At 40.2% G+C, this 15,686-nt stretch overlaps 1 protein-coding gene across 1 annotated transcript in view; it reads left to right on the forward strand.

Moving 5' to 3' along the window:
• Window positions 1-901: 901 nt before the first annotated feature.
• The window catches only part of LOC135470102 (tyrosine-protein phosphatase 99A-like), a 37,570-nt gene continuing 22,785 nt past the window's right edge, over window positions 902-15,686 (forward strand). The window contains exons 1-2 of the mRNA XM_064748859.1: window positions 902-1,385; window positions 14,171-15,500. Coding sequence (XP_064604929.1) covers window positions 1,290-1,385; window positions 14,171-15,500 — 1,426 coding nt within the window. The 5' untranslated portion in view covers window positions 902-1,289. The remainder of the gene's footprint in view (window positions 1,386-14,170; window positions 15,501-15,686) is intronic.

Genomic DNA, 15,686 nt, shown 5'->3' on the forward strand with positions numbered 1-15,686 from the left:
ATATGCAGAGGTTGTAAAAATCAAAATATTTAATTGCAAGTTGCTACATGACCCTGATTGTTGTACAGTGGAAATTAAACATATATTTTTGTCAGCAAAGGAAAATAACGTTTACATGATCAAGGTTTAGACATGTGATCATGTGTGCAAATCGCTGATCACTATGACCGTGTGCAAGTTTACACTGAAAGATAAGTACATAGTGCATGCTGACAAGTGTCGTGTGATCATATCTGCTTTGGTTATATGCATTGTTATCCACTAACACTACCTAAAACTATTTACGACCCTGCATATGTCCAATATTGTTTTATCTTTCAATCTAATGTAAAATAACCGTTATGCATAATTCTTGTCAGTGGGGCAGGTGCTCGGAATTCACGGACGTATAATTACTAGGGTTGGTCCATTATAACACCTGGCGTACTGAGTTCATGAAAAGGTTTTATCAGGTAAGTTCATGAATAAGGCTATAGGTAAGACTAAATGAACTTGGTATACATATAGTATGGCTGTATTTAGCATGATAACGAAATAGGAAAGTGTTAAGGTTATTCCTGTTCTTCTAGCATATATCCAGATCGGATAAAATCACACGAGTGTTTACTGCATATGTTGTTTACGTAATATATCTAAGGATAGTACAGCGTTGCCCAATCAGTGAATTACAGAAGACATGCTATTCTTGTACAAACTGTCGACTTTGTATCACTGTTTCTGTATGTCTCGTTTTTCAGCAGCATTTGTCTTTTTTTTTTTCACAATTAACTGAGGAATTGCTTTTTCGGGTCAGTTGTCGGATGACTGCGCTTTCATGTTGATTAGCTGGTCATTCGTCCGCCATAGAGCACGGTGTACCACGCCTGCTTTTCCCTGGGACCGTGCTCATTATACTTAGCCGCCACTGCGGACGGTCGGTGCTTGGTGCTGTCCACCAGATTCTCGACCACGCTATAAGACAGAGGGACACGCCCTGCAGTCGAGGGCAGACGGGCTGGCGGAGGTAGATAGGCAGGGTGGACATCTGGATCCGGGTATGCGTTGCGAAGCCGGCTTTGTGGTGTATCAGTTTTCAGGCACAAACCTTCACAGCACGTGCCGAATGCAGTAACGTGCTCTTGTCACAGCCCGCATTTTTGGGGCTAAAATGTGTTTTATTAATTTTTGCAGTAGACTAAGATCTGCTGGGCAGCGAGGGAGCATGGCGGAGGAAATGTAACGTACTGGAAGATTCGAATGCTGCTTGCTAGCCTAGTGTTTTGGTGGTCTGATGACGTTCCATTAACATAATGTGTAGGAAGAGAGATGCTGAGAAAGGTTGTGGCGGGAGTATGGGGCTAACTTTGACGGTGCTGTGTTCAGTTCTTTGTGTCTACCAGCCCTGGGTAAGTAGATAATGCTAGTGCATCAATGTTAGCCTTAGTATCAATGTCTGCCATTGATGACCATCCGGTCTATTCCGTATCATACACAAGAAGAACCGCTAGCCTTTCCAGCTATATAAGGAATTTACAGTTATGAAGTTTTTGTGGGAATAAACAATACCATGGTAGGCTTACATATAACATTGTTTAGTTGTATCAGTGATTGTCATGGCTTAAGAATTTGGTGAGGAATTATGCCAGTATGGCGGTTTCGGGGGGAACCTCCGTAAGGAAATGTCCGCAACTCTGAGCACAGATTGTCGGGTTAGGGTTGCGGAAGAGCATTTACGGGGACATATGCAAGCTTGTCCTGTTCTGACTTCTAGAAGACACACATGCCTTCACGGGCCAATTGTAGCCAACTGCATTCCAAGATCCGCCGAAGAAACAGAAACCTAATATTTATCCCCTTGCCCGACCCCTGCCGCGGTCGTCAGATTCTGAAGGATAAGTTGTACAAGCATAGCGCGTACATATCATACCCCGTCCCTCACTGCTGCCTCGAGTCGCCTGCTTCCTTCAGCTTCATCCACGCATCTCCGCATCAACACCGAAAAGGGGCGCGCGATGAGGGATGTCGTTTTCCGGTCTAATAGTCAAAGTCTTAGCCTAATGAGAGGGGATCGAAGTGTACAGACAAGCAAAAGCTCAGTCAGTTGACCTTTTCAAATATGAAATAATACAGTTTGAATGGTAAAATTTCCAGATATTTATGAGCGATGTTCTCGCAGAAGGCCTTACATTCTCGGCTCTGGTCAACTCTGGAATTTTAACCTCATTCTTTTGAATAATTGAAAATGCTGTGGGTTGTTAATCGAACTTGTATGAGGCAATGGCATTGTTCATTTTCCTCGCACCGCTTGTGTTAAGTCAACATGTAGCAACTGGAATAGTGAAGAAATGACCATCGATTGATTCTAGCCTGGGTCTCGTCTGTTAGATGTACACGACTGATCTGCTTCTCTCTGAGGCTCCCTAGGGTTTCCTTCACTGCAAGATTTCGACATGAATGATCGGAGGCTATCTAAGAAAGCCATTGACCTAAGACTGCTGTATTCTCAAATGTTCATGGGCCAGTGAGCATGTCCATTTGGAGGGAAGGGGTATATAGAGTGAGCCTGATCAGTTCAGACCGATCGTGGATAGATAACCCAACATTTCTGTTTCTAACAAGCGAATTGCATGCAGGATGATCTGATAAACATCGTGTTTATGTTAATCAGAATTAGATTTGCCTGATAAAAAGGTGTAACATACATGGCTTTTTACGCTGGACTGAATTTTGACGTGTGACACCAGCAACTGGAATTTTCAGCAGGTAGTGTATGCTTTTAGAAACTGTGCCACAGCTATATATACACAGACCAGTGCGTTGTTACATGTGACGATCTATCTCAGGCGGTTGTCTATCTATCTATATATTTCTGATGAAATCAAAAATAGAATACGAGATCTCTTGGGTTGTATTTTATGCGATCCGCAAAAGTCTCAATGATGTGACCCTTTTTTTTCTTTTTTTTTTCTTTTTTGCTTAACACCCCATTTATCTGGTATATAATTACGTATCTGCTTGACGGAGAATTAAAACCTCAGTAAACGCCCTCACAATATCGAATCCTGACGTGGTCTAAGACGTGAACAACCATGTCTCTTATATATGAACAGCATCGACAACCTTCCTGCAATATGACTAAGAATTGTGAGAGTAAACACTTGTACATTAATAATTAAATTATTTGAAAGAGGATCGGGTATTTTTAGATGTATGGCGTATTTTCAACACCCTGTGGTGCAAATGATCAGCACATATGGCACATGAAGGCAGAAGGTTTATCCTAAATCTGTTTTCACAACAATTCTGTAACTTCCCACTTCAGCACCATACATTCAACAATTGCCAGGAGGCATTTGTCAGATATTTGAAAAGCATGCAGTTAACTAAACATTTATAGTTAAAAATAATTACTCTGAGTGATATACGACTTTGTAGAGCTATACATAAATGACTTCATGTGATACACAGGAAACATCATTTGACTGTATCGCTTTGAGCTTCAAGGTCTTTCTAAGTTTTATTTTTAAAAAAATCAAATGTGCAATTGCATGTATATACACGTGCACAAGTATGCACATTATCGTGACAGACCGACTCTCAGTCACTGACACTTGTATGACAAGAATTTTGTCAAAACCTCTCGTTCTTTATTGTGTGTGCTTGACTATGTAAACAAGGTATTGGTGTGTAAGCCGACACAGCTGTCTCTCGTTCTCCCTTCTCTCCCCCTCTCCTCCTCTATCCCCGCTCATTCTCAGACTCCCAAATCGGGGACGTCACAGTAAGTACACCCCATCTCTTCATTGTGAAGCCCCATTTGCAGTCCATATTGTAACAGGAGGGAGCACTTATATCTACAACCAAGGTAACTGAAGGTCACTGAAGAAGGGCGTGGAATTTCAAACTTTGGCATTATTCGTTTCCCTCCTTCCCTATCATTATTGTTGTAGCGAAAATTACTGGTAAAAATTCTAACATGGCACCTAAACGGAAAGAGCGTTTTATCACTTGTCGTTGAAGTCAAGATATAGTTATGAATAAAGCACGCTGTTCTTGTCCAGTCATGGTCATTATGTAACATAGTTGTTCTATCCAGAGGTGGCCATGATATGGCTGCAATTTTGCCCAGGTGGCAATATGGTATAATTATTTGTTCTATCCAGATGTGGCCATGACACGGCTGCAACATTGCCCAGGTGGCAATATGGTATAATTATTGGTTCTATCCAGAGGTGGTCATGATATGGCTGCAATATTGCCGAGGTGGCAATATGGTATAATTATTTATTCTATCCAGAGGTGGCCATGACACGGCTGCAATATTGCCGAGGTGGCAATATGGTATAATTATTTGTTTTATCCAGAGGTGGCCATGATATGGCTGCAATATTGCCGAGGTGGCAGTATGGTATAATTATTTGTTTTATCCAGAGGTGGCCATGATATGGCTGCAATATTGCACAGGTGGCAGTATGGTATAATTATTTGTTCTATCCAGAGGTGGCCATTATATGGCTGTAATATTGCACAGGTGGCAGTATGGTATAATTATTTGTTCTATCCAGAGAAATGGGAAACCAGTTTGGACAATTGGAAATAGTCGAGATTTTTAATCATGTGTTCAAGATTCTGGCTTCACATTCGCAAAACGTCAATCAATTATCTCGTAAATTAAACAAATTTACGTTGTCTAGTTTATAGGACCGTATAAATCAACGTGATGTACAAAGGAAGTTGTGAAAAACAAAGGTGGTCCCTGACTTTTAATCTCTGTCTTACCAGGGCTAAATGGAAATTCCATACATAAGAAAGCACCAGCAACTACTTCCTGATAGATATGTTCTTTCCATGATACGGATGACATACTGCCAATGTGGCTGTTAAGCACTGGTCATTTATTTATTTACATATATACTCCTTTTTAGTGATTATTGAATATTATATTCGTGCCGAAGTTATGACACAATCTGAAAATTTAGAAAGTACATGTTGTATGCATGAAATTGACCTTATACTACGGACAACATTTTTGGAAACTTTGATCAAAGGACAGACATGATCTTATTAATGAGGAAGCTGTGATTAAGCTAATTAAGAGATCTGTAATTATTATTAGCGGAGCAGGCAGATGTCCTTGTTATAGGCCTACCTGTTACAGCCTACCTGTTACAGCCTACATTATCGCAGTATGTGTTAATGTGCTGATTGTCACATTGCTCCGTATATCTGAGTTTGAACTATGTTTACAGTAATGATTAGTAATGTTCTGTGTAGGAAAAGACGAAACAAAGTCACCAATATTGGGACGTCAATTGTGATGACTTTATTCAATTAATGCAGAAAGGAAAAGTTAAACCTTAAAACCTATAACACAGTCAGCCGAAATAAAGTTAAGATCGCAGGATTCTTGATAGAGATACAATAGCGAAAATTTGCAGTCATGATTATAAAAAATACACAAAGACACACACACCCGCACCCACACTCCTCCTTATGTATTAAGTATATTGGTGAAGTTACAAACAAAACTGGTCAATGCATAACACAAGATTGACACTGAAAATAAGGTCGGAATCGCACTTCATAGTTGTCTCCTGTATGTTCCCTTTGGTTTGAACATACAAAGGATATCCCCCACTTCTCCCCTTGTTAACTTTCTAAGACTGTTTAACTTTCTCTGATTAGGACGCAGAGCTTCAGTGTTGAGGTATACACACTTGACTGTGATGTAACCCAGACACATGGCTTCTTCAACCCATGAAGCTTCCAACTTGAAATCCCAAAAGCATGCATGGAGATTTAATGATAGAGCCAGGTCAGGATCTACAGATGCCCGTTATAGTCTTATTTCACATAGCGTTAACAAAGTTCGTGCCAAGAAAACAGGTGTTTTACGTTTTTACCAGGCCGTCGGATATATATTTATCTACATTCAGCATGCACGAGTGCCGTTGATTATTTCTGGTACACTTCTGGGTTTAATACAATTAACATTGCTGGCCTCTCAAGGAATGTTACAGGGACATACATAGAAGATTACATATCGTACGTGAACATACACAAAACCCCAAAAACATTTAGTCCGGTCATGTTAAAAAAAGGACAGAAAAAACTGAGACGTTACATACCTAAATTTCGTCAGACTCACTAATCGTGAAGACATTCAGTGTAGTAAATGACCCAAATAATTGTTTAAAGTCCACAAGTCGTTGTCATTATCAGAATCAATGAATGAATGAATGATTATGGCTTTACGTCACTTTGGCAATTTCCTAGCCATATTGTGGCGAGAACAAATTCAAAAACAGGAGCATTATATATTTCGATATGAGAAGTAAAAAATAAAAGAAATAGATATTTTTTGTTAATTCCTTAGAACATTTAGAGCTCGTTAGTCTTTTAAAAGTTTTTTTTCTTAAATTTCTTTCTATGCAAAGCAATTGTCTGGCATGTAAGTCTGAGGTTAAACTACGGATACCCGGTTGAATATTTACCGAGAATTTCGTGCTTTTAGGTTAAAGTCGATACTAAAAACTGAATTTGAAATGGAATTGGAATGTAATATATTAGATGTATGTCGATCAACACTATCGTTCTTCACACATTACATATACGTGCGGTGTGCCTATATGAACTTCGTGGTTTGTTCGATCGATCTAAAGCTGTAAATTGACCTAAGGGACTCAATCTTTTACAAATTCTGAGTTGGGAAGCTATTTGTCAGGGGACTGTTAAGGCAGCTCAAGTCCAGACCAAATTGAGGAGTCCTCATAAAAGGTTTTGTGTAGCAGATTGAAGGATTACCTTGTGTATAATGTGCGTGAAACATTGTAAAATCAAACTGGTTCCAGGCCATTCGGTCTGACAACGGCACGCGATTTTTGTCCGAATATGCACAACGTTGTAATCCTAGGGACAAGAACGTTTCACGAAACAGCTGTGAAATGTTTACCGTAGAATTGTCACCTTAATTAACAGGTCGCAGGTGGCTCTTCCGGTATCGTTCTCTCTTGAGTAGTGACGTTTTAAAACCAGATGTATGTATATAATACGCTTACTTTTGAATCTGGAATTCTCCTTTGACTGTGCACAAATTGCAATGTGGAAACTGTACAAATATTTATTAACTATAAATTCTGTGTCTTTAACTCATGGTTATGTCGTATTCCCTCAACCCGAAATGCTTTGAAACATGATGCACATGTTCAAGCGGGCTTCCAAAAGATAAAAGTCCTCATCCAGAACAAGAGTCCTCTTCGTCAGTACGTGATAATATTTGTCAGCAACCCATCGTCAAGGGTTTCCCCCAGGCTGTGCCCGGTTATCTCCCACCATAATGCTGGCCGCCATCGTATAAGGGAAATATTCTTGAGCACGGCGTAAAACAAATCAAATAAATAAATGATAATTCTTCTTTGCATCTTGCATTTTATGGACCACCATAACCCCAATAGTGTGGTTGTCCATCTCATTTTTCATTCATGTTGTCTTTTCCATAACCACGTGTATATATTTTCTCCTGTCTTCAGAGTGACAATAATCTGCGTTGTAATCACATGTCTAGATTTATACCGTTCCATTTTTTAAAACAGACTCACACAAATATAATGCACGTGTAATTTATCCCGTGGGAAGCTTTTAAGTTTGCGTAACCAACAAATGGGAAGTGTCTGTATACAAATGGTACTTTAATATATATGCCTTCTACATGAGGAAAACAACGAACAAATTTGTTCAAATTTGTACTGAACAGGGCATCTGGAAGTATCTGAGTGTACATGCTCGAAACAGGGTGTAGCCTCATCACATGAGGTATCGATTAGGTCTCCTCAAAGCTCATATTTCGTATTCAGAAGCTCCTTTGTTCTTTGGTATTGGGTGAACCTATCACATTTGCTGTATCCATGGTAACGGTGACACAAATGCAAATATCCTTAGTAATATCTAGTGCAATCAGACATGACATCAGACACTATCAAGTTTGCTGTGTTATTGAATATATTCGCAGCTAATTTCGCTAATCCTCTCTATCACCAAAAGTTACCCATCTGTTCGGAGTACCCTGAAAATCGCACAATTCTAATCGTATCCGGTTACGTTACTAAATCACCGCAGCCCTCCAGGCTCCCCATTGGTGTGGTTATTCGATGTTACGTCACGACAGATGTGCTTCGCCAGGACACATGTCCGTGATGTGAGGCTGTACCCGATGGTCCCATGTCACGTATAAACCGCTAATAAAAGAGCATACATTTACATGGCAGGATTCGCTTAGTTATCCATTGACTTCATAGCGGCTTCATTTTGACAAAATTTAGTCCATGCAGTGACTTTTAGCCAAGTCCCATTTAGTCCAGTCCCTTTTCTAACGATTGCGGAATCCCATCAGACATGCTTCAAGTAACGCAAATGTTCGTAGGCAAGCTAAATTCTTTCATGTCGTCCACTTTTTTTATGGGGATACTGTATAACGGTTGTAGGACAAAATATAGAGAACAAACAGGTATGAAAATGCTTGAATTTTTGTCGCATCTACATTCAAATCTATCCATCGTCAGCGCAGTAAAGCGGAATTTATCGAGGTTATTTTTCAATCAGGCTACCAGGGATCCTCCGTTCTAGTCTCCCAATAAAAACGACGAGAATTGATTACATTCTCCTATACCTTCCTCCGTCGAGGCATGCAGAAAGAATAGTTCTTGACAGCCTTGAAAGAATGTGATTGGAGTACAAATGAGCTAACGCTTGAAATGTGAAAGAGTATGTATTGGGGCCAGATGTACTGAGGCGCTGATGGTACAGTTAGTGATTTATATACTGGGAAGAGTACACGTACCATAGGGGCATCAGCGTGTGAAATCTTAATCGTTGTCTGTGTCTGAAATATTGCTTCTACCATACACTATATACATGTTGATCGCCAATGCCAGGTCTGCCCGACATTCCAAAGGTTTAATAGCCACCATGATACAACGTTTGGGTTTTCTTTTCTTTTACCTCTTCGCGCCGTTCACATTCATGGTGACCCATTTCAGTTGTATAGCACCTGTATTGGTCTAGTCTAACTTAATGCTGATCTTCACCCTAGTATAGTCCAAAAGCCACCGCTCGTCACAAACGAATGGCTCGTTTCGACAGTCTTTGCCCATCTCTCATCTACCATTCCAGTATATGATCCATTCCCAAAACACCTGAAATACAATGTCCATATCATGCGGAGATTCCTGCCTGCATGGTTCCAGAAACGGGGACAATTTACCACAAAGAGAAAGGCCATAATTCCCTCCTGTGTCGAGATGAATTGTTTTAGGCGCTGAGTGATGTAGGTCGCTCTGACAACAACTGTATATACATCGGTAACAGGTTATACGTTATTGCCTGCTGTTCACCAATATATCATGTCTGGCCAATAACACCGTGGGATACAAGGTAACTTCGCCAATGCGACTTTATTAATGGTTCGTTTCCTTCTAATACCGAACTAACGGGGACAGGGGCTGGGAACTGTCGACACACAAGGGATGTACACTGTTCCCTGTAAACCGGATACTTGGGTAATGGACTGAAGCTATACTGAATCACATGATGCTGTATTGTCACGGATTCATACTCCTTCGTGGTTAGGGTGTATCGAGAAACCTGTATGGCAATGGCATCGGTTTCCATGACAGTAAAAGCAGGTGGTATATTTAAAAAATACTTCATTTATTGTGCACAGTAACAGGAGGGGATGCGACGTCCTTGTAGATGCCCTGTGTGTTCATAAATTATCGTCATCACTAAACAACTTTACTTTTTAATTGTGTACTGGAATAAACGTTAAGGTAAATGTTTAGGGTGTTATATTCAAATATACTGCATGTACTGTGCTCCGGTTCTGAATACACGTAAAGCACAATAACACGAAAGAGATGTTCCATCGTTGATGCCAGTGTTTGTGTTAATTACCATATATTACAAAATTCACGACCTTTACCGGCTTCATCTATCGTGTGTATTTGAATCGGTGTTATGAGGTTTTGGTGTTTTAATACTGTATATACTAAGCTGAAGTTTTGCATTCATGAGTTATCTACAGGTAAGCTGTATGGTAACCGTGCAGCAAAATCTATATAATTAAATTTACATCATCATACTCTTCAGTAATATGAAACACAAATCGGACATCAGAGCAATAGGTTCAAAAAGCACATAGATTACATGTAACTGATAAAAGCCACAGACGTGTAATCAAGTAGATGCGTGTAATTAATAATGTCTAATCAATGCATACAAATCTAAACTGCCATCAGTTAAATTTTGAGTTTATTTACATGAAAACACAAATGAATGAAATAAATGAAAAAAAAATTACTTGACACTGTATAAAGTGTTGCCCTTCCTTTTGTTCCTAGTGCATTTGGAAAGGGTGGGTTAAGATTAAGAAATCCGACATTTTATTGGTTATAATCTTTATATGTGATTTTAAGAGCTTAATTATTCCCGTGATTCGAAACTCAGGAAAATGTGGTCCGTTAAGACAACTGGTTTACTTTTTTTCTTGTCGGCTACCAACATACAACACATACCTTTTTTGAGTCTTTGTCGCTATTTAAGATGCCCAGAATGGATTTACTCTATAGCCAAATGATATAAAAGCAGATATACTCATGTGTCACGGGGCTTTGAGTGACAGAAGTGTCCAGAGTGTAAGTCTGTAGCCAAATGATATAAAAGCAGATATACTCATGTGTCACGGGGCTTTGAGTGACAGAAGTGTCCAGAGTGTAAGTCTGTAGCCAAATGATATAAAAGCAGATATACTCATGTGTCACGGGGCTTTGAGTGACAGAAGTGTCCAGAGTGTAACTCTGTAGCCAAATGATATAAAAGCAGATATACTCATGTGCCACGGGGCTTTGAGTGACAGAAGTGTCCAGAGTGTAACTCTGTAGCCAAATGATATAAAAGCAGATATGTCACAAGACGCTTTGACGGGTAGTGTTGATCCAGTCATCCGTGGTAATAACGAGAAAATAAGTGGCGTGAACGAAGGTATGTAGGCTAGTGTGATCTTTTTCTCCTCGTTTTCCCCAAACATTTTCTGGCAGTGTTACTTCTCCTTTTTGATTCAAAAGCCTTTTTGTTCTCGCAGCCTATCTCTTTTTTGGTCAGCCTTTGGCAAACGGTTGTTTAGCTGGCAGCCCAAGATGTACACTTCCGACTTGTAGATAACCAGTGATGATAAATGTATAAGCAAGACTCGATGGCTGTTCTACATATCCGCTATTACACGATAGAGGTGGCACCAAAACTCAGACCTGATATTTTAGCACGAGATGTTTTACAACAGCAACAGATCCTGACTAGACAATCTCTGGAGATAGCATGGGCGGCTTGTCTGAGTGATAATTATGTACAGCCTCCTAGGTACCCGAGGACAAGAGTGTCTAACCATGCCAGTAGTATTTGTCAGTGTGCCCTTCCCACCCATTAGCCGGGAGTAAAATCTGTGAAATGTCAGCCGGTGAAACACATAACATAGGATCGCCATCATACTCGGATGTGTACCAATATTATCTCCTGTATGTTCTTTTCTATAGAACATATCCATACAACACTGATAGTTGATTTTGAAGCGTAAATTTAAGGCATTACGTTATTGTATTTTGAATACGTCTTTACCCTGATGTTAAAGGATGTTGGTACTTTTTTGTTCGAGCGGTCTTGTCTTTTCCTGTTCAGACAAGTTGTCCAATTCGAATCCAGGCGTGGGTCGATCGGGTGATGGTTTATGTCGGGAGGTTTGACCAGAACATAGCGAGGCGCCTCCCACAGATGCGGTCGCTGTGAGTTCAAGTCCGGCTTATGCTGGCTTCCTCTCCGGCCGTACGTGGGAAGGCCTGACACAACCTGTGGATGGTCCAGGGTTTCCCCCGGACTTTTCTCGGTTTCCTCCCACCATAATGCTGGCTGCCTTCGTATAAGTGAAATATTCTTTAGTACGGCGTAAAACACCCATCAAATAAATAAATAAATAAATAATTCTGAAGAGTTCACTTTACTGACGTTATCCGTGCACTTTTTTTCTATGCTCTTGTTCAAAAATCCGTTCTCTGGAACACAGATGTTCTTCGGGGTAATTTACTTATTTATGTACGTTCTACAGAGTATTTGACACATCTATGTGCTCTACCGAGAATTTGGCATGGTTTATATATGTTCCACAGGGTATGTAGCACATTTATTTAATCTGATGAATGCCTATCCTGGAGCATCAGGTGAGCAGATATTTTAAGGAAAGGAAATCATTCTTGGCACGATGACTTTCTACGACTTCGTCACACTGCTTGGTTACGCTGTGGTACTGAAATGTGTCACCATATTTAAATGCTGCTAATGCGTTTTTCACTAAGTTCTGAGTCCTTAATTTTCACCGCTGATCGAAGAAAGTCAAAACCTTGCGAATTCTGTTTTGCCTGTTCAGTGCGATAGCCATACATTCCCCCAATCCATTCTGCATCGTTAAGGAAGTAACATGGCCGTGAGTGGGTGTGTTGGTGGGTTTTACGCACGGTTTTAGCAGTTTATTTCTGTGATGCAATCCACTCGGATTGACATTCGAGCTGGGCTTAGGAAAAAAACACGTCTGCAATGAGTCTCGCGATAGTGGTTCCCATGGCAACAGCATCCCTCATCTTGGCTGGTAGGGAGTTTCGGTGGAGTAAGGATAATCCGGGTTTGTTCTCGCCCAGAACATTTGTTCAGATAAACCCGCTGATTAATCATCTTCAACTTGAAAATGTAACATTTTTCCCACTGTTACAGCTCTTTGGAATGACATCTAAATGCACTGAACGAACTATTGCAGACGTCTTACTTTGTAGAAAATTTCTTCATCCAGACAAGTCCCTGAAGTTAGAGCTTTTTTTTTTTGGTATAACGTGGAATGACACGAGGGGAAGCAGACTAGAGTGAAACATCGCGCTAGTTCAGCATTTAAAGCATGTTTTGCAATATTTCCGGAAATGCATCTATCAACAGATGTAGCTGTTCCACATATTTGACTGGCTGACATCCTGGGAGTCGCTATGACCTGTCAAAAAGATACACCAAATACCGGGAAACCCACTACCGTTGACGGATCCTGCAAACCAAGTGCTGTCAAGAAATATCATGATATAACAAGAAACCCTTTGTGTATACAAAACAATACAGGACATTATTTGTTAGCATATTATCACTATTCCCATTTATTACGCAGAACGCGTGATTCATACTTAATACACAGAACTCGTGATTCATTCTTAATACATAGAACTCGTGATTGCTACTTATCACACATCTTTCCTGATTCCTCCTTATAACACAGCTTTCGTGATTGCTACTTACTGCACAGCTTTCGTGATTGCTACTTACTGCACAGCTTTCGTGATTTCTACTTACTGAACACAACTCGTGATTCACTTTTTGTAAACAGCAGAGAGCTGTTATCCGTGTTTAACATAAAAGTCATTCAAAACAGAATTGTGTAGACTTTGGCCATGTTCGGCAAAGGTTTTACTTACTTTGAATTGCCGTTTTGTTCAAATTGAAAATTCAGTTATCGGGCTTTGACAGCGTTCATGGCAGTGCTGTCATTCACTGTTTAAATATATTGGCCCATATCCTAAAATTTATTTATTTATACATTTTCGTAGATTATGTATCTAAATACAGTTTCTAGATTGTATTTGTTTAGATATGAATTGGGTTTCGATGTTCACCTGACATTTGTCTTATTTTAGATGGTTTTAAAAATGTTCGTCTCATTTGCTTTGACTATGAATGTTCTTAATATCACGTCGAAATCTACTGTCTTCAAGTTTGAACAGGTTTTCACAGCAATGTAGTGAAATATTGTAAAGCCCAAATCATTTATTGATTGTTTTATTCATTATTCATATTTATTTCACAGATAAAATTGATTGGCATCACTTAAAAACAGTCGCGCACCGAATAGCATTTCTTTAGTCCAACTGGATAATCATGGAAGTATAAATATGAACATAGGGGGTTTTGCTTCTTTACTGTCGATTTTTGCCGAAAGTTACAAATCGTAAGAAATATTTTTTTTCTACTTTGAGTTGACTTAGCGAAGTCAGATTACAGCATTAAAAAAAATGAGTATAATAATTTTTACAATCTGACAGTTTTTATTTCATTCTTGCAGATTGCTCTGGCTGCACCACTGAACGTAGCTGTGTCCACAGGGGATGGTAACGAATATATCAATTCGAATCAGAGTATAACATCATCAACACCAGGCCAATCCAACGCCGTGGACGTCAGTGATGCGGCTAATGTCCAATCAACGTCGACCACGCCTAAAAGTGCGTCAGTTTCCGCCATTCATTTAACAACTAATGCCAAATATGAACTAAGTTCCAAACCGTATTCAACAGATATTAAATATACTCCAGGTGCTGTATTTTCTGCTATAAAATCCCTCAGTACAACTACCACTGAAAATGAATCTATTTTATCTAAAACAACAACAGCAAGGACTATGCTTCCCACGTCGTCGAGTGCAGCTAGTCGGATATCTTCAACAGTTTCAGGCAAAACCTCATCTTCGAGGCGGAAAACTACTGCTGCTGCCAGCACGTCACCTCGAGTTGGAGTCACTACTGCTTCATCCACCATAATCACAGACAGACTTTCGGTGCCAACCACCATTCAAGTTGGCATAGCGTCTACCAGCTTTAAAGAGGAGATGAATTCTGGACTAACGTCCGCGCGAACAACAAAAGCTGTCACCGCAACAACACCAATAATAACAACAGCAACAACAAACATTGTTAATCCGCAACTGGTCACTTCCCAAGACCAAGCCACAGGAAATACCATAGCTAGTCGAGGCAGTACCGCAACACCAGAGACTCGGACAGTACAGATAGATAATGATCCAACAACTGTGAACTCGCGACAAGCAATGGAAACAAACAGTGCAACATCAACAACAAATCAGTCATTTGACTCTGGATCTAAAAAGATAACAACTGGTCCTGTTGTCGACGGAATTACTTTCGAGGTCATTGACCCCCAAAATTATACTTCCCCGCCAAAGATTGTTACAAACACCACATCTTCTCCAACCTCTCTTGTTGCAGCAGGTGCCAGTGGATCGCTCGCAAATACAAGCTCGGATTCGATGACTGGTGTGGAATCATCCTCAGGGGATGACATTTCTGCTTACATGGGTGTCACTACGTATAAAGGAAATGCCCTGGTCAATACGACGCTCCCTCAAACGGCTGCGTTCAACACCACTGCCCTCTATACCTCTATTAAGAGAAACATCACTGCTGTCACGAATTCCTCTATTGATATAACATCCACTTTTAAAGACGAATCATCTACAACATTGGCTACGTCAACAGATACTGCTGTTAGCACTGCTGCTAGCTCTACCACAACAAAAACGGCTAATACAACAATTGCTGTCATAAATACTCAAACAAAAGCTCCTCCAAGCGACACAGAGCCGTCTGGTAAAGGAGGTATGGATTATTGTCTGTGGAAATTGTCAGGCTTTTTTGTTTTAGATTTATTTATTTATTGGATTGGCGTTTTACGTCGTACGCAAGAATATTTCTTATATACGACGGCCACCAGCATTATGGTGATAGGAAACCGGGCAGAGCCCTGGGGAAACCCACGACCATCCACAGGTTGCTGCCAGACCT

Source organism: Liolophura sinensis, chromosome 1 (assembly GCF_032854445.1).
Source record: "Liolophura sinensis isolate JHLJ2023 chromosome 1, CUHK_Ljap_v2, whole genome shotgun sequence".
NCBI classification, from domain to species: domain Eukaryota; kingdom Metazoa; phylum Mollusca; class Polyplacophora; order Chitonida; family Chitonidae; genus Liolophura; species Liolophura sinensis.